Source organism: Bos indicus x Bos taurus, chromosome 2 (assembly GCF_003369695.1).
Source record: "Bos indicus x Bos taurus breed Angus x Brahman F1 hybrid chromosome 2, Bos_hybrid_MaternalHap_v2.0, whole genome shotgun sequence".
Classification (NCBI taxonomy): domain Eukaryota; kingdom Metazoa; phylum Chordata; class Mammalia; order Artiodactyla; family Bovidae; genus Bos; species Bos indicus x Bos taurus.
The window spans coordinates 91,318,009-91,345,946 of record NC_040077.1 but is presented as its reverse complement, the minus strand read 5'-3'; the positions used below and the strand labels follow the sequence as shown (position 1 = coordinate 91,345,946).

The following is a 27,938-nucleotide window of genomic DNA, read 5'->3' as shown; positions in this document are numbered from 1 at the left end:
GTGTCTCGTATTTTTTCATTTTTTCTTGTGCATGGATTTTTATTATTAAGAAAAGTCCCACATTATTTTTTTAAAAGAACATTAAAATGAAAGAAGAAGTTATAAGACATGCCCATGAACTGAACAAAATGGGAGCTGGAGGACAGGGAACTCTTATGTGTGAGAGAAACAGAAAGATTCAAAGACAATTCAAAAGATCAACCTGAATGGAAGAACAGCAGTTGTATGATCAAAATAAAACAGTCAGAAAGAAGATTTACTTCTAGGCAAAAGTCTAAGATACAAAATTAACACCAAACAGTGACTTAAAATTTCCTACCTGTGTCAGTCCTGATGCTTTGAATAACTCCTGTGGTGATCTGGTTCCATAACTATTTGGAGAATGAAGTGACAACAGTCTGCTATATACTTTGTTCCTAACCTATTAAAAAAGCAGCACTTTATGCGTTAAAAATAGAATAAGAGAAAACAGGATTATGGCTTTATTAACAGATTTATTGAGATATAATTCACATACCATAAATTCACCCTTTTAAAGTATATAATTCAGTGAGGTTTTTCTCTTTTTTAAAAAAATATTCACAGAGTTGTACAACTATTCACATTATCTAACTCTGGGACATTTATGTCATCCTCAAAAGAAACTACATACTTATGAGCCATCACTCCCCAATTTCCCTCTTGTCCTCTGACAACAACTAAACTTTCTGTCACTATGGATTTGCCTAATCTGAACACTTCACTTAAACAGAAGATTACAGTTTTAACTTCTTTATTTTACTAGGCTTAACAAACTTATGACATACATTTTTTTTAGAATGCTACAGTATATTAATAGAGTAATCATCACACATTTTATCAGAAAACCAGCTCACTTCCAGTTCAAATCTAGTTCTGTCATTTACTAATCATCTGGACAAATCAATTAATTTACTGAGTCTCATTTGTGTATTCAATATAATAATTTTACCCTTTACAGTTTTGTGGATTGTTCAGGGCTATGCAAATGTAAAGAAATAAAATTAATCTTTGAACTTCAGCTTCCTCATCTATAAAAAAAAGGAATGGAATTTTTCATATCTAATCTGAAGACTGTTATGAAGATTAGGTACCACATATAAATATGGTTTATATATACAAGAGACTTCCCTGGTGGTGTAGTGGCTAAGACACCGAGCTCCCAGGGTAGGTGGCCCAGATTTAATCCCTGGTAACAGAACAAGATTCCACATGCCACAACTAAGAGTTCACATGCTGCAACTAAGATATGGTGCAACCAAAAAAAATAAATTAAAAAAAAAAACAAAAAAAAACTACATACAACACGAGTGTGCTTAGTTTAATTATATAAAGTAACTTTCTAAAAAACACATACATTGTATTTTCCTATCGGTGAATATTTATTTTTAATAGTGAAAAATTACCCTTCTGTAAAAATAGAAAAATGTTCCTCAAAATTTATAAATTTACCTGGATCTCATTTATAAATATACCTGGATCTCAAATGAATAGAAAGTTAGTTATTGACTCTGCTAATCCAGGTCCTTGGAAGAAAAATTATACTCTGCTAATCACTTGCTCCTTGGAAGAAAAGTTATGACCAACCTAGACAGCATATTAAAAAGTGGAGACACTACTTTGCCAACAAGGGTTCATCTAGTCAAAGCTATGGTTTTTCTGAGAATTGGACTATAAAGAAAGCTGAGTGCCAAAGAATTGATGCTCTTGAACTATGGTGTTGGAGAAGACTGTTGAGAGTCCCTTGACAGCAAGGAGATCCAACCAGACAATCCTAAAGGAAATCGGTCCTGAATATTCATTGGAAGGACTGATGCTGAAGCTGAAACTCCAGTACTTTGGATACCTGATGTGAAGAACTGATTCATTGGAATACACCCTGATGCTGGGGAAAAATGAAGACGGGAGGAAAAGGGGACAACAGAGGATGAGATGGTTGGATGGCATCACTGACTCAATGGACATGAGTTTGAGTAAACTCTGGAAGTTGGTGATAGACAGGGAGGCCTTGCATGCTGCAGTCCATGGAGTCGCAAAGAGTTGGACACAACTGAGCGACTGAACTGAACTGAACTGAATCCAGGTAATCTGAGAAGCAAATGCTAAGACAGAATTCAACATGGAGGATTCTATTAGGAGAGATACCAGAGAGAGAAAATGGAGAGAAAGCTAGGCAAGGTAAAAGAAAGCTATCAAACTGTGATGCAAGTCTGGCCTCAAGTATATGCCAAAGGGAAGGAAGGTTGAGAGCAAGTAACGTGCCAAAGGTTACACTGCTAGTGGTGGAATGGTTTTGGATCCAGGGAACCTGAATTCAGTGGCAATCTCTTAACTGCTTATACTATTTAAGAATTTACGCTATTCATAGAAGAAGCATATGCTCCATTATTTTTTTTTTCTGATTACACATACTCCATTATTGTTGAATTCAACCCAAATTTCATAAATCCAATTATATCATATATATATACACCATAGTATCTCACAATGTGAGATCTATTTGCTGACACCCCAAATTCTACTAACTTCTTTATCTATCTATATATAAGATATCCTCCAAACACTCAAACATAAATTCCAACAAAAATTCATATGCTGCTTAGTCCCAAAGTATGTATCTTTTTTCTCTAATATTCTGACTCAGTGGAAAAGCAGAGTATAAAGTTTCATTACAGCTTACTAGTTGGAAAATTATTTCAAGCTAACAATCTAGGAGAAAGGTAGCCTTTTACAAACCTCTTTTTTGAAATTGAGAAAGTAGTTGGATTGGTCAACATGAAAAATCTCAAGGGCTGACCTCCTTAAATTGTACCGTCGTAGGTGAATCTCTCGAACTTGAGAGTGAGGCCACTTGAAATCAAAGCCTACTCCTGAAAACAGAAAAAAATCTTGTGACTGTGGACCACATAAAGTTACATACGCTATGCAGAAAATATCTCCTTTTCCTGACAAGAATAGCATTTAGGGAAAAAGAATTCAACCTCTATATGATAAAAACCATCTGTTAAATGTATTACATGTTTAAACTATTTCTTTTAAAACTATTTTAAAATTCTATAGCTTTTTATACTTCCTTTCCATTGGAATAGAGAATAACTCTGAATATTGTATCTTAGAAACATTTTCCCTTTTTTCTTTATGTTAGCAGCTTAGATTTAAATATCTTTTTATTTTCAGATAAAAGATTAGGTGAGATGCCTATAGGAACAAGAGTACATATAAATAAAATATTGCATTTATAACTTAAATTTATAGCAATCCCCACTAGGCAAACCTTTAAAAAAAAACATTGATAATAAAAAGAAGCATTCCCCTCAGTACATTGTTGAATAATGAATTTAATCCCATACTGACTTTCCATTTCTCCCTTTACATGAAAGACTACAATTTTACAGGCCCATCTTATTATTTTCTTCTCATTAATGATTGATAAACTGGATACTTAACTATTGAACAACAGAAATTATTCCCCCAGAACTCCTCACCATCTTCTTTTTCAATGCTGCCATCATAGAAGTAAATGTGTTGAGTAGTGATTTCTAATCTGCCAGGAATTACATCAATTATTGTAATGAGTTCACAGTCTTCTGATAACACCAATTTTTCTTTTTGATTCTGTTCTTCTTTCTCATCACTGAAGGGAAAAAATAAATAAAAAAGATCCAACAATGTATTCTGGGTAAATGGAAAAGAACATCATATTCAAAATCAAATCTCATTTCTGTGAAATCACTATCCAAGAAAGGGTACTTGAATTTTCTACAAAAAACATTCCACTGCATATTTCACCAACCTAACAGGTAATACTGCAATCCTTAAAGCTAAGCTCAAAAAAAGCTAAGAATGTTTTCCTAAATAGTGAAATTCTAAAGTTCACAGTGATGAAATTGAGAAATAAGTAACTTAAGGCAGTACACAGTCTGTTGCTTATTTATATTCTATGAAAGAAGGAGTTTTGGCTTTTCATTTGAAAGTGAATGAGACTGACATCCACTGAATTCACTAATCATTGAAGAAAAAAAATAAAACCCCATTAAAACGCTGACCAAAAAAATCTACCCAAATCAAAGAGCTCCCTAGACAACCACATCTACTCAGTTTGCTAAAAATAATCAAGGAAATATTTTAAAATCATTAAAATTATATGAACAAAAGAACCTGCTTATACCAACAAAAGATATTATTGAATCTGGTCAGTTTGTAATATTAAAATAAGCTCTGAAGAAATATTTGCCATATGTTGTTTATAACCTAAACAAAGTGATACTCAGAATAAATTATAAACTTGAGACTTAGCTAATCATTCTTGGCTGAATGTGAGGCTTTACAATCATAATAAAAGTCAGGACAGATGTGTAAATCACCAAATTTGAATGAATTCCCTAAACCACTTACAGATCCACTGGCAAAGAGTGGCAGTATTACTGATCAAGGAGTTTAACACAAGCACAAACTAATTACTGGCTGACCACTAAGCTATGCTGATCCAGAGGCAACCCCCAATAAGCAGAGTTTTAAAAATAAAACAGAACAAAAACCCAGTAAATACAGACATCAATGACATTCACTACAGGTAAAACAGATTCCACAGACTTAATCTACCAAAGTCATTAGACAAACAAAAATACAATAACAACAACCAAAAACAAGGGAGGAGATCAGAAACCAAAGTGGATACAATTTTTTTTAAATGTATGGGTTTCACAAAGATTATGAGACATAACAAGAAACAGGAAACTATGGACCATGAACCTAAAAGAAGTAAAAAGAAACTATTTCAGGGAGGACCTCAGAAGTTCAACTTAGTAGACAAAGACATCAAGACAGCTATCATAAAAATACATGAAAAGAACTAAAGAAAACTATGTTTAAAGAACCAAAGTGCATTATGGCAAAAATGTCTATTCATAGAGAGATTACAATAAAGAGATAGTAATTATACATATATTTATAAAAAGGAACCAAATGAGAAATTCTGAAATTGAAAAATATAATAACTAAATGAAAAATTCACCAGAAAGACTCAACAGCATATCTGAACTTGCAGGAGAAAGAAGCAGAGCTCTTGAAGATAGATCAAAAAGAAATTGTCCAATCTGAAGAATACAAAGAGAAAAACAATCAAGCAGAATGAAAGAACCTCAGAGGGTTCTATTATGCAAAACAACATAAGTGCAAAGGGAGACCCAGAAGGAGAGAATAGAGAAAAAGGCCAAGATATATTTGAAAAAATAATGGTAACAACTTCTCAAATATCAAAGAATTTAATCTACACATCCAAGAAGCTCAGTGAACTCCAAGGAGGACAAACACAAAGATATCCATACATGGACAGAAAATCAATGTGATAAAAGCTAAGGACAAGAAGAATAACTTTAAAGCATAACAATACAGTACATAAATTGTCAACCGAGAATTCTATAACCAGCAAAACTACCCATCAAAGAGAAAGCAACAGTGCTCAGACAACTAGAATCACATGCAAAAGAATTAATACAGATATCTACATCATTCCACATAAAAGAATTAACAAAAAATGGATCAACGACCTAATGTAAGAGATAAAATATAAAACTTAGGAAAAAATAGATAAAAGGAAATTCATCAAAATTAAAAATACCAACAAAAAAGTGAAAAACCCAATTTAATGGAAAGAACATTTTTGTAAATCCTATATTTAATAAAGGACTTGTTGCTAAAATATATAAAGAACACTTACAACTCAGTAACAAAAAGACAACCCAATTAAAAAGTGCAAAAAAGATCTTCATAAAGATTTCTCCAAAAAAGACATATAAATGGCCAAGAAACATATGGAAAGATGCTCAGCATCACTAGTCATTAGGGAACTGCAAATTAAAACCACTAGATACCACCTTCTGAAAGTGAAGTTGCTCAGTTGTGTCCAACTCTTTGAGACCCCATGGACTAAAGTCTGTTATGCTCCTCTGTCCATGGGATTTCCCAAGCAAGAATACTGGAGTGGGTTGCCATTTCCTTCTCCAGGGGATCTTCTTGACCCAGAGATCAAAGCCAGGTCTCCTGCATTGCAAGCAGACACTTTACCATCTGAGCCACCAGTGAAGCCCACCACCTTCTAGAATGATATAATAAATTTTACAAAAACACAGAAAGGGCTTCCCAGGTGGCTCAGTGGTAAAGAATCTGCCTGCTAATGCAGAAGATATGTGTTCAATTCCTGATCCAGGAAGATCCCACATGCTGCAGAGCATTAAGCCCATGTGCCACAACTACTGAAGCTCTCGTGCTCTAAAGCCCACGCTCTGCAATAAAAGAAGCCACTGCAAAGAGAAGCCTGTGCACAACTAGAAAGTAGCCCCCACACAATGCGACGAGAAAAAAGCCTGTGCAGCAACAAAGATACAGCCAAAAATAATAAATTAATTTAGACTTAAACAAGAGAGAGAATAACAGACACTTGAATGGATTGGAGAATCTAATATGAAAATTAGAACTTTCATACATTGCTGAAATGTAAAATGGCATAGTCATTCTGAAAACTGTTTCATAATTCCTCAAAAGGTTAAACATAGAATTAGCACATGATCAGCAAATCTAAGTTTTTTTAATACTGAAAATAACTAAAAAACATAAGTTCACACAAAAATGTATACATGAATATTCAAGGCAGTATTATTCATAATCATCATAAAACTAGAGACTACAGAAATGTCCATCAACTGATGAACAGATAAACAAAAATAATATATTCATATAATGGAATACTATTTAGCCAAAAAAACTAATTAAATATTGTTAGATGCAATGACCTGGATAAATACTGGAAATATTATGGGGAAAAAAGTAAAAATTGTTAGTCGCTCGGTCATGTCGAACTCTTTGTGACCTCAGGGACTGTAGCCTGCCAGGCTCCTCTGTCCATGGGATTCTCCAGGTAAGAATACTGGAGTGGGTAGCCATTCCCTTCTCCAGGGGATCTCTCCATCCCAGTGATTGAATCCAAGTCTTCTGCATTGCAGGAAAATTCTTTACCGCCCGAGCCATTTATACCAAAAGGCAACATATTATATGAAATACATGAAATGTTGAAAACAGGCAAATTCATACTGAAAGAAAGCCAATAAGCCATTGCTAGAGGATGCAGGGAGGGAAGCAGAGACATTACTTTGCCGACAAAGGTCCATCTAGTCAAGGCTATTGTTTTTCTAGTGGTCATGTATGGATGTGAGAGTTAGACTATAAAGAAAGCTGAGCGCCAAAGAATTGATGCTTTTGAACTGTGGTGTTGGAGAAGACTCTTGAGAGTCCCTTGGACTGCAAGATCAAACCAGTCAGTTGTAAAGGAAATCAGTTCTGAATATTCATTGGAAAGACTGATGCTGAAACTCCAGTACTTTGGCCACCTGATGCAAAGAGCTGACTCCTTTGAAAAGACCCTGATGCTGGGAAAGATTGAGGGTAGGAGGAGAAGGGGAGACAGAGGATGAAATGGTTGGATGGCATCACTGACTCGATGGACACGTGTTTGGGTTGATTCTGGGAGTTGGTAATGGACAGGGAGGCCTGGTGTGCTGCAGTTCATGGGGTCTCAAAGAGTCGGGGATGACTAAGCGACTGAACTGAACTGAACTGCAAAGTAGAAGATCTGCTTTTGAAGTGATGGAAATGTTCTTGGACTAGATAGTAGTGATGCTGCACAACTCTGTGAACAGACTAAAAAACCACTGAACTGTACACTTTAAAATGATAAATTTTATACTAAGTGAATCTCAATTTTCAAAAAATATATCTGTTTTTAAAAAAGCAGCCAAAAATGAAGACAAATTAAAAACCTCTACAGATGACAAAAGACTAAGATAATTTGTGGCTTACAGACGTTCCTTATAAGAAATACTGAAGAGAGTCCTTCAGGCTTAAAGGAAATGCACCAGATGGTAATATGAATGTACACCAAGAAATAAAGTATATAGGTAGGTAATTATGCAGGCAAATATAAATGAAAACATAATTACATAGTTTTTTCTTCTCAATTTTAAGACAAGTGCATGAAACAGTAACAGCATAAGCTGTGCTGTTGGGCTTAAAATATATAAAGATTTAATATTATGGTAATAAAACAAAGGAGATATGAGAAATGAAAATGTTTTACATTTGCTTAGGGGAAGTTTTTGGGCTTCCCTGGTGGTTCAGAGGGGAAAGAATCCGCCTGCAATGTGGGAGACCTGGGTTTGATGCCTGGATTGGGAAGATCTCTTGGACGTGGGCATGGCAACCCACTTCAGTATTCTTGCCTACAGAATCCCCACAGACAGAGGAGCCTGGTGGGCTACAGTCCACAGGGTCACAGAGTTGGATACAACTGAGCAACAAAGCACAGGGGAAGTTTTTAAACTACAAATTCAAAAATTTTAAGTATATCTAAGGCTATTCAGGATATATATTTTTTTCTGGTAGAGGTCTCATAAGTTATATCTTTCAAGGAATTTGTCCATTTCATTTAAATTGTCAAATTTATTGGCATAAAGTTGTCATTTCCTTTTAATTATTTTAATGTATTTCTTTTTAATCATTTTAATATCATCATTAATCATTTTAATATCATCTTCTCCTCCTTCATTCCTGATACTGGTAATTTATGCTGTCTTTACTTCCTGCTGCTGCTAAGTCACTTCAGTCGTGTCTGACTCTGTGCGACCCTGTAGACGGCAGCCCACCAAGCTCCCCCGTCCCTGGGATTCTCCAGGCAAGAACACTGGAGTGGGTTGCCATTTCCTTCTCCAATGCATGAAAGTGAAAAGGGAAAGTGAAGTCGCTCAGTTGTGTCCAACTCTAAGCGACCCCATGGACTGCAGCCTACCAGACTCCTCCATCCATGGGATTTTCCAGGCAAGAGTACTGGAGTCGGGTGCCATTGCCTTCTCCGATACTTCTTAAATAGTCTAACTAGAGGTTTATTGTTCACTTATCTGATTTTTAATGACCAGCTTTTTTTCACTTTTTCTTTTTGTTGTTTGGTTTTCTCTTTCATGGAGTTCTGCTTTTATCTTTATAATAATTTCTTCCTTTTGCTTAAGAGCTTATATTTCGTCCTGTACTTACCATCTAAACACCTCAGTGGTATCTATAAATTTGGTAATGTTTTTATTATCATTCAGCTCAAAATACTTTCTAATCTCAAGGTCCAGCTCCAAATTAACCCAGTTCTAAGAAGCCTTCAATGGTTTCAGTTGACACTGATAGAGTCTAACAGTTGATACAGTATTAACTATTGGATTCTGGAAATGTATAGTACTACAATTTCAAGCAACTATTTTCCACAATTTTACAATCCTATCTCTCAGAATAAAGTAATTTTAAATTCTCTCAAGTACTGATACATACATATTTACTCTGGATGTTATTTCCTCTTCAGGAAGATCTAATTTATCCTCCTCCATATCACTAACTTTTACTTGTTTCACCACTTCCAGAAGCAATGAATCACTGGAAGGCTGTGAGTGTTGGATACCTGTTTAAACATAAAATATCTGTTAAACACAAGTAGAAAAATCATATCAGAGTCCTTCTGTAATTTCTGACTGTTAATTGTATGATTATAAGAAGGTGCTTGAAATTTTCTAGCATAAAAAAGTGATTTACCACAGAAAAGCTGTTATACATAATTTAGAGTTATCTGTCCTACCTCTTGAGAAACCTATATGCAGGTTAGGAAGTAACAGTTAGAATTGGACATGGAACAACAGACTGGTTCCAAAGAGGAAAAGGAGTACGTCAAGACTATATATTGTCATCCTGCTTATTTAACTTATATGCAGCGTACATCATGAGAAACGCTGGGCTGGAAGAAGCACAAGCTGGAATCAAGATTGCTGGGAGAAATCTCAATAACCTCAGATATGCAGATAACACCAGCCTTATGGCAGAAAGTGAAGAGGAACTAAAATGCCTCTTGATGAAAGTGAAAGAAGAGAGTGAAAAAGTTGGCTTAAAGCTCAACATTCAGAAAACTAACATTCATGGCATCTGGTCCCACCACTTCATGAGAAATAGATGGGGAAACAGTGTCAGACTTTATTTTTCTGGGCTCCAAAATCACTGCAGATGGTGACTGCAGCCATGAAATTAAAAGACGCTTACTCCTTGGAAGAAAGTTATGACCAACCTAGATAGCATATTCAAAAGCAGAGACATTACTTTGCCAACAAAGGTCCGTCTAGTCAAGGCTATGGTTTTTCCAGTGGTCATGTACAAATGTGAGAGTTGGACTGTGAAGAAGGCTGAGGGTCGAAAAATTGATGCTTTTCAACTGTGGTGTTGGAGAAGACTCTTGAGAGTCCCTTGGACTGCAAGGAGATCCAGCCAGTCCATTCTGAAGGAGTTCAGCCCTGGGATTTCTTTGGAAGGAATGATGCTAAAGCTGAAACTCCAGTACTTTGGCCACCTCATGCGAAGAGTTGACTCATTGGAAAAGACTCGGATGCTGGGAGGGGTTGGGGGCAGGAGGAGAAGGGGACAACAAAAGATGAGATGGCTGGATGGCATCACTGACTCGATGGACGTGAGTCTGAGTGAACTCTGGGAGTTGGTGATGGACAGGGAGGCCTGGCATGCTGTGATTCATGGGGTTGCAAAGAGTCGGACACGACTGAGCAACTGAACTAAACTGAACTGATGCTGCTTAACCAATGTTTTTAAATTATTATACATATAACAAAAGGAATAAATGTTTTTAAAATGGTATTTGTTTTTAATGATGGTATTATTTATGTTTCAGAAACAGGCCAAGTAATCTCTTTAACCATATTTACTTCTAAAGTATGCCAATAAGTAAGTGTTATTCTCACTACATTAATTCAATAGAATTATCCTTACTGTGCATTTGTACTATAGAAATATTAAGAAAGAATGTGAAAAATTATTATTGACTGCAAGATAATACATAGGCCATTCTGAAGTGTTCCTTTCTGGAGTACATAGAATAGATAATTCTGATACATATATATGCCACAAATGTAATGAACTATGCGTTATGTAAGAAGGCTGGGCTAGTGCAATGGAAAGAACATGGGTTGTGAAGTGGTAAACCTAAATTCAACTTCCATTTATTAACCACATGACCCCTCTGAACCTATGTTTCTGTAACTGTGAAATGGAGATACATCACATTACACATAAAATAAATGGTAGCTATCCTTACTATACATTTACCTCTGAATTATCTGAGTGGCATAAGAGTAGTAATGAAAATATATGCATAATTTATAGATAGGACTAGAAAAAATTCATATGTTTAACTATGTACATAGGCATTTCATATTTAGAAAATAAAAACAATTCATGCTAAATAACAAAACATTATAAAGACAACAAAACTGCTCAATTTATCAAATGGTATCCTTGCTGACACACAAACTGAATTAACCTAATGTGCAGTTGCATTTTTCCTTTATAAATCTGCTTTGATCACTTTGATCAGATACAAGTCTAGATAATCTGATATAAACAGAATAATATCGATGAAAATATAGACAAACATATGGAGTAGGTAAAACACTGAAGTAAGCTTCAGAGAACTTTAAAAGTTTTAAAGACTGATACCACTGGTTTTCTACTATTACCAATTTCACTTTGAAATGTATGATTTCTTTCTTCTGTACAATTTTATTATCACCATTGTACCTTGGATAATTTTGAAAATTAAGTAAAGAGAGAAAGAGATGGAGAAAGAGAAAGGACACTGGTCTTCCTGAACTTAAAACAACTGCGACCAAGAAGAAGAAACAAAATTATATCTGTGTACATGTGTTAAGAGGGATGAAGAAGGAGAAGAAAGGGACAAGGAATTTCCTGGAGTGATATTTCCTGACAAAAATGAAGAAAAATATAGAATACTATTCCTTAAGTGTTACTAAATTGAAGTCATTCACCAAAAGATGTTTTCTGAGTGACAAGTACAAAATTTCAAGAGGTAGAAAAGTATAATAGTCTCAGGACACAAACAGGGAAGACAAGCTTGTATGCAAGTGACCATTCCTATGTAACAGATTCTCAAAGTTAGTGTTTGTACCAGGGAAAAGGCCATTATTTTACATTAAGGAAAATTACTGAGTCTCATTTATTTCAGAATGTAAGATTTGAAATGGCAGGCATGATAGCTCTCTTATTTTTATGGCACTTACTGTATGGGCCAATTTACTATAGCAATTTAAAAAAAATAAGATTAAAAAATTGGTACTCATTTTATCTATAACTTAGTCATTAAACACAAGATGCACGACTAGCTTTGGTAAAGTAACTACAATTTAGTATACACATGACTTTTAATATTTTGGGTATTTCAGAGACCCTTCTTCAAAAAGAAAAGGATTTGTCAAGTCAGATGGTTATAAAGGAAAGTCAAAGTGAAGTCGCTCAGTCATGTCGGACTCTTTGTGACCCCATGGACTACCAGGCTCCTCTGTCCATGGGATTTTCCAGGCAAGAGTACTGGAGTGGGTTGCCATTTCCTTCTCCAGGGGATCTTCCCAACCCAGGGGTCGAATCCAGGTCTCCTGCATTGCAAGCAGACACTTTACCGTCTGAGCCACCAGGCAAGTCTCATAAAGGAAGGGCTTATAAAGGAAGGGCTTATAAAGGAAGGGCTTCCTAAAGAATTATAGACACTCTTTAAAATCTGTTTTGATATACTGCTAGGCTACATATTTTTAAACACTTTTTTTTTCCTAGAAAAAAAGGCATTGACCCATCTAGATACTAAAATGTCTGGAGTTCTATAAGAAGAATACGTCATAAAAGAAGGACCTAAAGAGTTGCTAAGAATTTGAAATATATTTAAGATTAGCTTCAGTTTCAGAAGGCAAAAGGCTCAGGTTGAAGTACCGTATTTTACTATACCATAATGGATACAGAGACAACGCATTTCACACCAACTGCTGTATAATTTTATGAGTTTATATTTTTCTTTGAAAACCTTCAAAAATCAACTGAAACTGGAAGTCATTTTAGATTTGACTAAGATTTGACAAAGGCAACATAGACAGCCATTTAAATATCAATTATAAAACATCACCCTCTCTCAAGAACAAACCATTTTCAAACAATAAAAACAAGTACCAACCCCTACCACCACTCTCATTATCTGCAATAGATAATTAAACAGCCATTGAAACTCACCTAGATTATCTCTCAAAGCACTAGCTTCTTCGTGGGTTTTGAAATTATAATTTGGCACCAATTTAAGTCTCATGCGGGAATAATTTTCTACATTAGCTAGTTTCCAGTGAATTGGATTTTGTTGCCTATGAATATTCATAAGTAAACAAATAAAATTATTTTAGTTTAAAATTACAAAAGGTCAGCTGATTGAAACAAAGTAAAAAAGTAACATGTATTTTATGTTTCTTTGGCATCATTTTATAAAAGCATTCACATTCGTATCTCATTTGACCCAAACAATCCTGAGGAAAAAAACCAATGTTAGTATGCATATCAACAGTTTATACCTAAGGAATCTAAGATAGGCTAAATTATTTGCCTAAGATGCCATGGAGTTTACAGATATCAGAAATAAGATTTGAACAGAAATCTTCAGACTTACAGCTTGATATTTTTTACTCTTTCACTGTTACAAGGAATTTCTTAACTAGCTATATATGAGTTTATTCAAAACACAGTTTTCAAAATAAAATAATAGTTTTACTACAAATAAAGATAATATAATTACAAATGTATCAAAGATCTAAATATGAGTTAAAGCTCTTAGGGGAAACATAGGAGTAAATCTTCATGACTTTGGATTTGAAAATGGTTTCTTAAATATGATATCAATAACATAAGCAACAAAAGAAACAGATAAACTTGACTTAAACTTCAAGTCTTTGTGCACCAAAGACCACTTATCAGGAAAGTGAAAAGACAACCTACATATTTATAGACAATATATGCAATAAAGGCCTATTATTGGGAAAATAAAAGGAACTCTTACAATTCAACCACAAAAAATCAAACAATCCAAGTTAAAAATAGACAAAGGAAAAAAAAAATAAAGGACTTATACATTTCTCTAAAGAACATATACAGACGGTCAACAAATATATGAAAAGATACCAATGTCATTAGTCATTAGGGAAATGCAACAAAATCATAAAATACCACGGTATAACCAATTGATGACCATAATTAAAAAAAAATTTTTTTTAAGACAAGTATCATAGTAAGGTTGCAGAGAATCTGGAACCTTCAAGCACTGCTGATAGGAATGGGGCAGCTGCTATGAAAAACTGTTATGCAATTCTTCAGTAAGTTAAATACAGAATTAACATAGCAATGCTGCCTGCAGGTATACGACCAAAAAAACTAGAGACGGGAGTTGAAGCATACACTTGGTCACAAACGTTTACAGCAATACTATTCACAACATGTGTGTGCTCAGTCGTGTCCAACTCTTTGCAACCCCATAGACTAGAGCCCGCCAGGCTTCTCGGCCCATGGGATTATCCTGGCAAGAATATTGCAGTGGGTTGCCATTCTCTCCTCCAGGGGATCTTCCCAACCCAGGAATTGAAACTGTATCCCCAGTGGCTCCTGGCAGATTCTTTACCACTGAGCAACAGGAAAGCCCACTATTCACAACAGCCACAAAGAAAACAACCCAAATATCCATCATCCATTTCATACAATGGAGTATTATTCAGTCATAAAAAGGAAAGGAAGTACGAACACATACTACAACAAAAGGAAAACACTATGCTAAGTGAAAGAAGTGGTACAAAAGGCCACCTATTGTATCATTTCACTTATATGAAATACCCAGAATAGGTAAATCCATAGAGACAGAAAGCAGACAAGCAGTTACCAGGGATCAGGGGAAGAGTTAACAGGCAGTGACTATTACTGGTTCCAGGGTTTCTTTTTCAGGTGATGAAAAGGTTCTCAAGCTGGACAGTGCTCTCATCTCAAGCTGATTACACAACATTAGAAATGTACTTACTGTCACTAAATTATACATTTTAAAGCAGTTAAAAGAGAAAATTTTATATTGTGTATTTTACTAGAATAAAAAAGGGCTGTTAAAAATATGTGTATGTAATATAATTCAGCAAAACAAAAATGACTGATCAAGTAAAGAAATAGTAAAATATTTAAACACACAGCATCACTAACCCTAGCTCAAAGAGGTAGTGTCAGGAAGACAGAAGTAAACGGATTCAAAACAAATTCTACACTAAAGGGTAACAGTAAAGGAAACAACTCCAAGTGAAAAACATATAAACACAAAGCTCTACACTTACCAAACCTATAATTCATAAAAGACAAGCAAATTAATTAAAAGCAATCTTGTAAAAATTGGATTGGAGAGGTCATTGGAGAGTTCACGAAGTTCTAGATCAGAGTTGTAAAGAAGAGGGCATTTAATGAATGACAGCTAATCCTACCTTTTTGCCCAAGGTCCCCTTTCACATGTAAGATAAAGCTTCACTGCCTTCCAGCGTCTCAGAGTGGCTAACTGCTGACTGCTAAGTTGTTTCAGCATGTTATTATACCTCAAGTTCTCCTGGCGTACTTTTCGATTAAATGGCTCCACAAAAAACTCCTGAAAGAAAGAGCAATAAATAAGAGCACCAAATCATGTATTGAGAGGCATGTTTAAATTTGAATGTCATAATTTTAGAAATCTGACTCAATAAAATCATAAAATGAAAAGAAAGAAGCTGGCAACCAACATGATTTTCTTATTCCATTAGAATCATTAATATGACTAGGTATAATACTTGTTTTTTCAATATAAGAAAATAACAAGTCAAGAATAAATATGTGAAGAACTTCAAAACTGTAAAGTGTCTCAAAATCAGATTATTTAAGACTTAGAATTATTAACTGTATCCCATCAAGTAAAATGATTTTCTTTGGGGATCTTTTGATTTATAAGGCATCTGGAATCTGACTCAAGTCAAATAAAGTAAGACGACCACCTTCCACACTGATGGCCTGAAAGGCAGTGCTGAAGACAAAAGACACCTATAGGAGTAAATCTCTCACAATGAAAAATTCCATCATTCAGGAGTGCTTCTCTTAGAATAGCATCCTCTCTAGCAAATGAATTCACATACCTATTCCAGTTTTCAGGATAAAATAAGATTCTGATAATAAATTCTACCAAGATATAACTCTAAACCCGGAAATTAAAATTCTAAAGTTTTCAGGAAGACAAGAAGTAAGCCTGGTTTAGGACTTCCCAGGTGGCAGAGTGGTAAAGAATCTGCCTGCCAATACAGGAGACATGGGTTTGATCCCTGGGTGCGGAAGATCTCCTGGAGGAAGAAATAGCAACCCATTCCGGTATTCTTGCCTGGAAAATGCTATGGACAGAGGAGCCTGGCAGTCCATGGGGTTGGTTGAAAAGAGTCAGACACAACTGACCGACTGAGCATGGAAGCCTGGTTTACCTACCTCACACTGACATTGATTAAGAAATATTAGGAACTAAAACACTATTCAACTTGTTTCAAACAAATCAACAGTGAATTGCATTAAAACGAATGGTAAAGACATGGATTTAAAAGACATCTTTTATTTATTTTTTTTGGTTAATGCTACGCAACTTGGGGTATTTTAGTTTCCATGTGGGATCAAGCCTGAGCCTGTGCAGTGGAAGCACAGAGCCTAAACCACTGGACCATCAAGGAAGTCCCTACCAGCATCTTTTAAAGAGATAATACTGTACTGTATGGTTGAGAATACAAGCTTTGGAGCTAGACCTCAGTACAAATCTTACCTACTTAATTCTCTGAGGCTCAGTATCATTGCCTGTAAGTTGAGGTTGACAATAATTGTCATGTGTTTAATATAGTGCTAAAAAAGTAGCACGGAGAAGGCAATGGCACCCCACTCCAGTACTCTTGCCTGGAAAATCCCATGGATGGAGGAGCCTGGTAGGCTGCAGTCCATGGGGTTGCGAAGAGTCGGACACAACTGAGTGACTTCACTTTCCACTTTCATGCATTGGAGAAGGAAATGGCAACCCACTCCAGTGTTCTTGCCTGGAGAATCCCAGGGACAGGGGAGCCTGGTGGGCTGCTGTCTACGGGGTGGCAGAGTTGGACACGACTGAAGCAACTTAGCAGCAGCAGCAGCAGCAGAAGAAAAGTAGCAAGCTTTCAATAAATTACTTATTATTATAATTATTACTGTAATTACTGCTAGATTTATAGGATATCAATGATTTGGGATACAGTGTTACCAAATATTTAAAACAGATCATTGCTGTGACAACTGAAGAAGTCATGAGAATTCCATGATAATTAAACATCAGTTTCACAGCTTTGCAATTTGAGCACATGAGGATATTTGGGCACATAAATTAGGTTTTTCTAGAAGCAAAGGGTGAAATTACAGAGAAAAGAATGGTTGGAATAATAACTGGTAGAACTTCTATGAGGGAAATATAATAATAATTATTATCATAATTGCTGCTGCTGCTACTGCTGCTAAGTCGCTTCAGTCGTGTCTGACTCTGTGCGAGCCCATAGACGGCAGCCCACTAAGCTCCTCTGTCCCTGGGATTCTCCAGGCAAGAATACTGGAGTGGGTTGCCATTTCCTTCTCCAATGCATGAAAGTGAAAAGGGAAAGTGAAGTTGCTCAGTCGTGCCTGACTCCTAGCGACCTCATGGACTACAGCCTACTAGACTCCTCCGTCCAAGGGATTTCCCAGGCAAGAGTACTGGAGTGGGGTGCCATTGCCTTCTCTGATCATAATTGCTACGCACCAGTAATTCCACTTATTCTAGGGAAGTCATTCTGGATAAACACAAAAATATGACTAGAGAGATGATCAGTAATAGCCATAATAAAGAAAAAATTCGTAAATTAGGAAATTTCTAAAACCAGGAAATAAGTTTAAATTTTCTAATATATAACATTACAGAATATTAGCCATTTAATGGCATGGGAAAATACTCATGACACATTTTAAGTTAAAGTAGTAGCAAATGAAACTATGATTTCACTTAAACCAAATATATACATAAAAACACAGGAAAGATAACACAGCAAAATGTTAGTAGTAGTGGATTAAAAATGTTTCTTTTTATGCTTAAGTTATGAAATAAAGCTTTATTTTTATTTGATCTTGTTTCATCTGTGTTTTTCAGTTTTTAGCATATATATTCTGTACATATTTTGTTAGACTGGTATCTAACTACCTTATTCTTTTTAGTCTTACTGTAAATAGTATTTTTTTTTAAATTTCAGTTTCCAATTGCTCATTGCTACTGTATAGAAATATGATTAAATTTTGTATATTGATCACAGACAATCATGCGATCCGTAAATAGTTTTATTTCTTCTTTCCCAATATGTCTTTTATTTCTTTTTCTATTCTTACTGAATTTGCTACTTCTCACAGTACAATACAAAGAAGCATGGAAGTGAACATTTCACCCTTAATGGGCAAAACACTCAGTTCTTCATCATTAAATATGAAGCTAGTTGTAGGATTTTTGTAGAGATTTGGGTCTTCCCTTCTATTCCTAGTTTGCTAAAACCTGATCATAAATGGATGATGAATTCTGCCAAATGTTGCATCTACGGATATGATCATGTGCCTTTTTTTGATAAGTTTATTAATATGACTTATTATCAAATGATTATCAAATGTCGAAATCAGCCTTGCATTTATAAGATAAACTATCCCAGTCATGATGTTATTTTATTATACATTGCTAGATTTGGTTTATATCTATGTTTCAAAAGGGATACTGTCTTCCGTTGTCTTATACTGTTTTTGTATGGTTTCAATGTGAGAGTAATATTGCCGTTATATAATGAGGTGGGAAGTTATGCCACTTTTCTATTTTCTAAACAGACTCTGAAGAACTGGTCTAATTTCTCTATTAAATATTTGGTAAAATTTGCCAGTGAAACCATCTGGGTCTAGAGTTTTCTGTTTTAGAAGATGAAGTGAAGTGAAAGTTGCTCAGTCGTGTCCAGCTCTTTGCGACTTCATGGACTATACAGACCATGGAATTCTCCAGGCCAGAATACTGGAGTGGATAGCCATTCCCTTCTCCAGGGGATCTTCCCAACCCAGGGATCAAACCCAGGTCTCCTGCATTGCTGGCGGATTCTTTACCAGATGAGCCACAAGGGAAGCTATTTAACTATAAATTCAATTTCTTTAAGAGATAGAGGACTATCCAGGTTATCTACTTATTATTGAATTATTTTTGGAAATTTGTATTTGTGAAAAAACTGATCAATTACACTTAAAGCATCTTATTTATGCGCACAGATTGGCTGCAATAATCCAATTAGCATGTTGATGTCGGTGAGGTCAGTGGTGATTAATTTCTGGTAGGAGTACTGTTTGCCCCTTTTTTCCCCCCTCAATTTGGCTACAAGTCTATCAAATTTTACTGATATTTTAAAGAAGCAGATTTTGGTTTCATTGGCTTTCTCTATTGCTTTTCTGATTTCATTTTCATTACTTTATGCTCTTTAATAATTTCTTATTTAAAAACTAATGTAGGGAATTCCTTGCTGGTCCACGGGTTAGGACTTGGTGCTTTCACTGTGATGGCGGGGATTAAGTCCCTGGTGGGGCAACTGAGATCCTACAAGAGGTGCAGCACAGGCGAAAAAAAAATAACAGTAGATTACCTTACTTTTTCAAGTTTCTTAGGATGGAATGAACCTATTAATTTGAGGTCTTTCTCCTTTTTTAGTATAAGTACTTTGTGTTATAAATTACCCTCTAAGCACTGGTATATACTCAGCCTCCTTAGAGATACCTTATCAGCTTAATAGACATTTTACATAATCACTGTGCTTAGAACATTTTGATATTAATTTTTAAATTGCTACTTTTCAGTTTTTTTCTTCTAATTCTGAAACAATTTTCTCACAAACAGTAAGAAATACTGTTTGTTTTCAAAGTTCAGGCTTGTTATTACTCTCATTTGAACATTAACTGCTTGAAATCAACATAAAAAACCAAATATTAAAACATCTAATAATTTTTACCTGAAACTTGAGCTTGCTTTCTCCCCCGTCCCGGTCTCGCTTATGCATATTCACCATTAAGGCTTCATAACAATCCTTCCAATAAAGTGCCATGCTCTCATGACTATCATAAAACGTATGGGTTTCATATTTCTTCATATAAGGTACAATCTTATAAAAAATATATATACACAAAATTTACTATATGCTTCCATAGAAATGATACTTTAGTAGACAAAAACCTCACTCAATAAAGAGAAAACTTACATATTTTTCAATGTAAACTTGCCATTCATTTGAACTGCAATATTCTTGAAAATCTTCAAAAAATGAAGCGCTACCATTAGTCAAAGGTAAAGAAGGCAGATGCAAGTTCATGAAGAGAAGTTCATAAATTTTAGAAACTAGGGTACGGACAAGGGGAATCAGAAATGAATATATTTCAGTCTGTTCCTTGATTGACTGACTTAGAACATGTTCCAGCTTCCCTAAAATGTAACATGCTTCATCCTGATTTTCAATCACTTTGGTCTGAAGAAGGGTATTTAGTTTAGCAGATGCCATTGCACAAACCTGGAGGAAAACAGTAAAATAAAGCAGATATTTAGTGATAGCAAAGTTCTTTGGCTCTTCTTGAAGTTGTTTTTTAAAATAAATTATAAAAGTAACCCATGGAATACACAGAAAAGTTAAAAGTTGACAATTAATCACCCCAACATCCACTCTACTCCTTCTTATAGTTTGTAAGAAGTGGGGGATGATTCCATCTCTAGTTCCAAATTAGGCCCTAAAAGATATAAGCCAAACAGAATATCCAACCCCTTGCTACAGTGACTGATTCAGGTAACTCATCTCTCAGTCAACTCATGTCATTTTATTTGTCACAAAGATTCATTCAGGTCAGGTATAGCTTTATTAGTGCAATGACAGAACTTTTATACAGTAACTGTAAAGAACAGTGAAAGGACTTGGATACTACCTCACCTTCAAGCTAACAAGTTAGTTTACCACAGTTTCACAGACGCAGGCAGAAGAATGAGACTCCTGGAACAGAAACAATGATCTACAGCATTAGCAATAACCAGAATATCAGGCAGAGAAGGCAATGGCATCCCACTCCAGTACTCTTGCCTGGAGAATCCCATGGACGGAGGAGCCTGGTAGGCTACAGTCCATGGGGTCGTGAAGAGTAGGACACAACTGAGCGACTTCATTTTCACTTTTCACTTTCATGCACTGGAGAAGGAAATGACGACCCACTCCAGTGTTCTTGCCTGGAGAATCCCTGGGATAGAGGAGCCTGATGGGCTGCCATCTATGGGGTTGCACAGAGTCGGACATGACTGATACAACTTAGCAGCAGCAGCAGCAGAATATCAGGATTTGCCCTGTTTCCCAAACTAATTCCATGGTGAGAAATGATTAGGAGATGATGCCTGCACACCCAACAGGTGCATTATAAGAGAGGAGCCCCAAGCAAAGGGAATCCAAATCTTCTACCCTGGGTAGTAAAGGTACCTGAACATTGCCGTGGAGGGAGATACTATCTTTATCACACTGGACAGTAAAAAAGACCTGCCTTTTAGTCTGGAGGGAGATATGATCTCTGTCTTCTCAAGCTGTTTACTATACATGCATCGTCAAAAAGACAGTTTATCACAAAGGCATCCACTGTCTGTATTCACAAGAGATCCATGAAGAAATGTCTACCAACTAGGACTATAGGAAGAACCACTCTCTTTCTCTGAATATGGACAAGCAAGCATGCAGCCTTAGCTTCTGCTGGCAGCCGTTCTGTGATGGTAACGGCAGCCAGTTTAAGACAAGCTGGCACAGGATGGAAAGCAATGCTACAAGAACAGCAAAAAAATGCAACCGGAGCCTTGACTGAATCATGCCTTGAACTCATCTTAACAATGGAATTTTCAACTACATGAATCTTCATCTTGTATTGACATTTCTGTTATTTGGAATTACAAGCATTCTTACAGATAAAGAACAGTACATAGGATACCAAGTTAAGGTCCCAAAGAAAATACACATTTAGGACACATGCATGCATGCTCAGTCTCTAAGCTGTGTCCACCTCTTTGCAACCCCATGGACCGTAGCCCACCAGGCTCCTCTCTTCATGGGATTCTCCAGGCAAGGATATTGGAGTGGGTTGCCATTTCCTTCTCCATAAGATCTTCCCAACCCAGGGATCAAATCTCACACTCTTGGATCTGCTACATTGGTAGCCAGATTCTTTACCAATGAGCCACCTGGGAAGAAGAGTCCCCAAGGTAAATACACATTTAGGGCACAAACTCACACAAAGTAATACTCTATATTACTCTTAAGCTCTGGCCTCAAACTTCATTGCAAAAAGGTAAATTAGGTCACAAAGGGGCCTCCTTTCATTGAGACTAGAGAAAGATATAGGTCTTAAAACCATAACAAGACAAATGATAAAAAAAAAAAAAAAAGGTGCCTCCTTTTCCCTTTACCTATATCCCAATCTTGGATCAAAATACTCTCAAAATAAAGAAAAGCAAGAGGAAAAAAAAGGAAGTATTAGAAACCAACATGACTTCAAGAATTAAGCATGCCAAAAACTCATCTGAGTTGTATGCACAGGTCTTCGAAAGCCAAGGCAACAATAAGGGATCTCAAGCAGTCTTCCCGTAAAAGAAGACTTATAGAAGCAAACAGCATTTGAGGAAATAACCTCTAAGATGGTTCGAATTTTAACTTTTCTACTTTTAACTTAAGGTTCTACTTGTGAAGCATCTCTACCCTCCTCAGGTTTCCCCCAAACCCCTTCACTTTACTCTTTGAATCTGACTAAAGCAGCGTAAACCCGATAGAAGGCAACAAATGTGAGACAAAAGGTCATAAAATCTCATTTTCCAGGAAACACCAATGCTAATATTCTAGACTTATTTTCTACATGTTTTTAAAAACACTGTTTACATAAAAAGTTCAATATTCAGTGCTCTACTTTTAACTAGTGTCACAGTATTACATAACTATAAGTTTATATGTTTATTTAAAGTGGACTCTGTGGGAGAGGGAGAAAGTGGGGAGATTTGGGAGAATGGCATTGAAACATGTATAATATCATGTATGAAACGAGTCGCCAGTCCAGGTTCGATGCACGATACTGGATGCTTGGGGCTGGTGCACTGGGACGACCCAGAGGGAGGGTATGGGGAGGGAGGAGGGAGGAGGGTTCAGGATGGGGAACACAGGTATACCTGTGGCGGATTCATTTCGATATTTGGCAAAACTAATACAATACTGTAAAGTTTAAAAAAAAAAAAAAGTATAAAGACACTTTTAGTGAATACAATGATTTACATACCACTGCCCAACCCCCCACACACATAGATATGGTCCCCCTGCTCTCACATTATAAAGAGTACTATATTATGGTTACCTGAGAAATGACAGAAACACCAATGCCCTAGTTCCTTGCTTAATTACTGAGTGGCGCCCCACACAAAGCACACAAAGGAATTTTTAGAAAGCTCCTCTAGGTGACTTCACGTGCAGCTAGTGAAGAGAACCATTAGATGAGCTAAGACCACTGAGGGAGAAGAAACCCAGACAAAATGGTGACCATATGCAGCATCTAAAGAAATGAACAGCTACTTGGTCCTGCTTTAAAGACATGCTGGGAAATTTTGGCATTTATGTGAAATCTCCTGATAATTAAATGCTGGGAACTAAATAATATAAATGAGCCAAATAAAACAAATTTGCTGGCCAGGTTCATTTTGCAGGCAATCCTGCTTAAACCCCTATGAGGGAAGGGGTTCCTTTCCCAATCTTTTAACATACATGACCTGATTTCAGGGAAATCAGCTTTTAGCCTGAGAGAGTGAAATTAAACAAGCAGCTAGAGAGAAATGTTCTAGATCACTAACCACTGGTTGATAGAATCAAGTCTAAGCTGTAGGTGCTACAACTCTTCATTTCTTTAATAGGTATTTATTTAATATGACTCCCATAGAGTCCTACTATGGGACAGGCAATGGATATTTAATGATGAACATATTATAACACACATGTTATTTCTCCTTGGATATCTCACCAAGGAGAAAAACACTGAGGGTCATTATCACTGGGAAAAAACAGAGTCCTAACATCTAAAACAATTAGCTACCCAGTATGCTGGCTCCAAGGGCTTTAACAGCCAGCAGGCTCATTTCCGAGGTCAGGGGCAGCAGCCGAGAGCGCCAGGTTGCGACGGCGCAGGAGCGGCGGAGAGGAGCTTACCCACGCCCAAGGTCAGGGGCAGAAGCCGAGAGGAGCAACCCCACGTCCAAGGAGTGGTGGCTGCACGGGCGCAGGAGGGCTGAGAGGAGCTACTCCACGTTCAAGGTCAGCAGGGGCGGCCGTGAGGAGATACCCCTCGTCCAAGGTAAGGGCAGCGGCTGCGCTTTGCTGGAGCAGCCGTGAAGAGATAACCCACGTCCAAGGTAAGAGAAACCCAGGTAAGACAGTAGGTGTTGCAAGAGGGCATCAGAGGGCAGACACTGAAACTGAGAGGGTAACAGGCAGGAAGGACAGGGGTCTCCAAAAGGAAGAAATAGCCTGCAAGTGTCACAACCTTTTTATCTCTCTTATGCGGCAGGAGGAAACAAACTAGCGATAGCACAAGCTGGAATCAAGATTGCCGGGAGAAATATCAATAAGCTCAGATATGCAGATGACACCACCCTTATGGCAGAAAGTGAAAAGGAACTAAAAAGCCTCTTGATGAAAGTGAAAGAGGAGAGTGAAAAAGTTGGCTTAAAAGCTCAACATTCAGAAAACAAACATCATGGCATCTGGTCCCATCACTTCATGGGAAATAGATGGGGAAACAGTGTCAGACTTTATTTTTTTGGGCTTCAAAATCACTGCAGATGGTGACTGCAGCCATGAAATTAAAAGATGCTTACTCCTTGGAAGGAAAGTTTTGACCAACCTAGATAGCATATTGAAAAGCAGAGACATTACTTTGCCCACAAAGGTCCGTCTTGTCAAGGCTATGGTTTTTCAGTGGTCATGTATGGATGTGAGAGCTGGACTGTGAAGAAAGCTGAGTGCTGAAGAATTGATGCTTTTGAACTGTGGTGTTGGAGAAGATTCTTGAGAGTCCCTTGGACAGCAAGGAGATTCAACCAGTCCATCCAGTGAAATCAGTACTGAATGTTCACTGGAAGGACTGATGCTGAAGCGGAAACTCCAATCCTTTGGCCACCTGATATGAAGAAGTGACTCACTGGAAAAGACCCTGATGCTGGGCAAGATTGAGGGCAGGAGGAGAAGGGGACAACAGAGGATGAGATGATTGGATGGCATCACCAATTTGATGGACATGAGTTTGAGCAAGCTCCAGGAATTGGTGATGGACAGGGAAGCCTGGTGTGCTGCAGGCAGTTCATGGGGTCACAAAGAGCCGGACACAGCTAAGTGAATGTACTGAACTGAACTGAAATAGCCATGGAACACGTCATGACTAATTCAACCCAGGTAATCACAAACAGCCAAGTAAACGGAAAGATGACAGACTAAAATCTGCATGGAACTTCTCTAACCTTTAACATTTTAATTTAAAACAGAAACAATAAATATTCTGTGTGTCCATCTTTGACTTACCTTCATTACAGAAACGTAGCACAAAGCTAACACTTAGTCTTCACTAAGTGCTTAATAAATGAAAAAAATGAAAAAATGTAAAACTGAAGTCGTGTGTTAGTATAGAAAAAGATTTTGACAGGAGCAATTTAAAAAATAATTTTCTCAAAAATGCAAGCCCTAATTGAAAAAGACACAATTGAAATAGCCAGAATATGGAAGCAACCTAGATGTCCATTGACAAATGAATGGATAAAGAAGCTGTGGTATATATGCACAACGGAATATTCAGCCATAAAAAGGAACGCATTTGAGTCAGTTCTGATGAGGTGGATGAACCTAGAACCTATTACACAGAGTGAAGTAAGTCAGAAAGAGAAAGATAAATATCATATTCTAACCCACATATACACAATCTCAAAAAATGGTCCAGAAAAATTTATTTACAGGGCAACAGTGGAGAAACAGATATAGAGAATAGACTTATGGACATGGGGAGAGGGGAGGAGAGGGTGAGATGTATGGAAAGAGTAACACGGAAATTTACATTACCATATGTAAAATAGATAGCCAACGGGAATTTACTGTATGGTTCAGGAAATTCAAACAGGGGCTCTGTATCAACCTAGACAGGTGGGATAGGGAGGGAGATGGGAGGGAGATTCAAAAGGGAGGGGATATATGTATACCTATGGCTGATTCATGTTGAGGGTTGACAGAAAACAACAAAATTCTGTAAACCAATTATCCTTCAATAAAAAAAAGAAAAACAAAACAAAACAAATCAAAACAAACAAAAAAAAATGCAAGCTCTAAACTGCACATGTACAAAAAGTCTATGCAGGCTATACTGTATTTAAATCTACCTAAATACAGATGATGTGAGTAACGCCCTCTAATATAAGCTATGTATTAATGCTCTAAAAGAAAACCATAAATTATACAGAGTCACAAACATCAGAGAAAAAATAACTGACCAGCTGCCTCTCAAGCTTGTTTCTAATCCTACAAAATGGAAAGCAGAGTTAAATCATGGTATTTTTGAAACTAAAAAGTTAAAGTGCTAAAAACATAATTGCCATTAAGTTATTATACAAATTCATATGTTGCATGTAAGTATATAAAATAATGTAAAAGAAGCGACAAACCTGCAAATTACCCTTTCCAATGAAGCCAAGCAGCAATTGGATTTGAATCTGAGAGAGTTTCACCCCTAGTGGACTTTCAGAATACCAAACTGACAGACTGTCGAAGAGCAGCATCAAATCCTCTAAAAGCTAACACAAAGGAAAAATTGAGAAATAAAAATATTCCCATTTTTAAATCTATCTATGATGAGCTTCCCCAAAAAGTAATACAAATCATAAATATTTCAAGGCTGATTCAATATTCAGCTGGTAAAAAACAAAAGAATTATCCTAGCAATAGTTAAAATCTGTAACTATGTTTATCCATTGTTTATTGCATCTGATTAAATATTAATGCTGAGTGAGGATATAAAATTTCTTTCTTTGAATAAAGTCTCTCACGACCAAAAAAAAATGATTTCAAAGAGATGTTACGCACCTTCTCAGTCCACATGTTCGAATTGACTAGTCCCTCTGATTGCAGGAAGTCCTGTATGATCAGTGTGAGTCGGAAAGCATTTTCAGCAGTTACTGGATTCATTTTTGCTTCTCTGTTTTCTGTGACGGCCCATTCTAACATCTTCTGTAGCAAACTAGGTATAAAGCAAAGTAAAACCACTTTATACTTATAAAAATAACAGGTCATTAAAAATTGAAAAGAAAACAGCAACAGCAAAGCCAGCTATTTATTAACAGGAGTGTATTTCCAAAGATAAACTCTCACTGGCAGGTATCATAAGACATTGTGGATGGATTTTAGTAACAATGAAACCACTTTTTCATCTCTGGAGTATCTATCTTAAATATAACCTAATACTAAAAGGCAGAGTAAAAGTTACCAGTTTTACTTGACCTTTAAAAAAAAAAAAAAAGCTATGAAAATAATTGACATTCTGGCCATGAGATATTTAAGTTTCTTTTAAAGCTGAATTTGGAAATGTTAGGGAAGAAAGCCTTATGCCTTACACAGAATCTAGCTCTGTGCAAAAACAAGGAAGTAATTCTGTTGCAGTATGCTGCTGTTACAGTGTCCTACCATATGCCTGGAACTCAAAGCTTTAGAGGAGTAATTTTCATGGAAACACTACTCCCTTCCTTTAGCATGGAAGCACTCAAACCTGGGCTAGACTATAGAACACAAAGCACCAAGTCCTTAGACACTACAGGAAACAACTGAAACAATGAGTGTATAATCACCTCA

General features: G+C 36.5%; 1 protein-coding gene across 7 annotated transcripts in view; it reads right to left on the bottom strand.

The window, feature by feature from the left end:
* NBEAL1 (neurobeachin like 1) overlaps positions 1-27,938 on the bottom strand; it is a 155,806-nt gene that overhangs the window by 40,378 nt on the left and 87,490 nt on the right. For all 7 annotated transcript variants that reach the window (XM_027564848.1, XM_027564855.1, XM_027564874.1 and 4 more), the window contains 10 exons: positions 27,177-27,330; positions 26,759-26,887; positions 20,268-20,573; positions 20,022-20,171; positions 15,435-15,592; positions 13,174-13,298; positions 9,382-9,508; positions 3,504-3,652; positions 2,755-2,888; positions 320-421 (listed from right to left, as the gene is read on the bottom strand). In XM_027564848.1, coding sequence (XP_027420649.1) covers positions 320-421; positions 2,755-2,888; positions 3,504-3,652; positions 9,382-9,508; positions 13,174-13,298; positions 15,435-15,592; positions 20,022-20,171; positions 20,268-20,573; positions 26,759-26,887; positions 27,177-27,330 — 1,534 coding nt within the window. The remainder of the gene's footprint in view (positions 1-319; positions 422-2,754; positions 2,889-3,503; positions 3,653-9,381; positions 9,509-13,173; positions 13,299-15,434; positions 15,593-20,021; positions 20,172-20,267; positions 20,574-26,758; positions 26,888-27,176; positions 27,331-27,938) is intronic.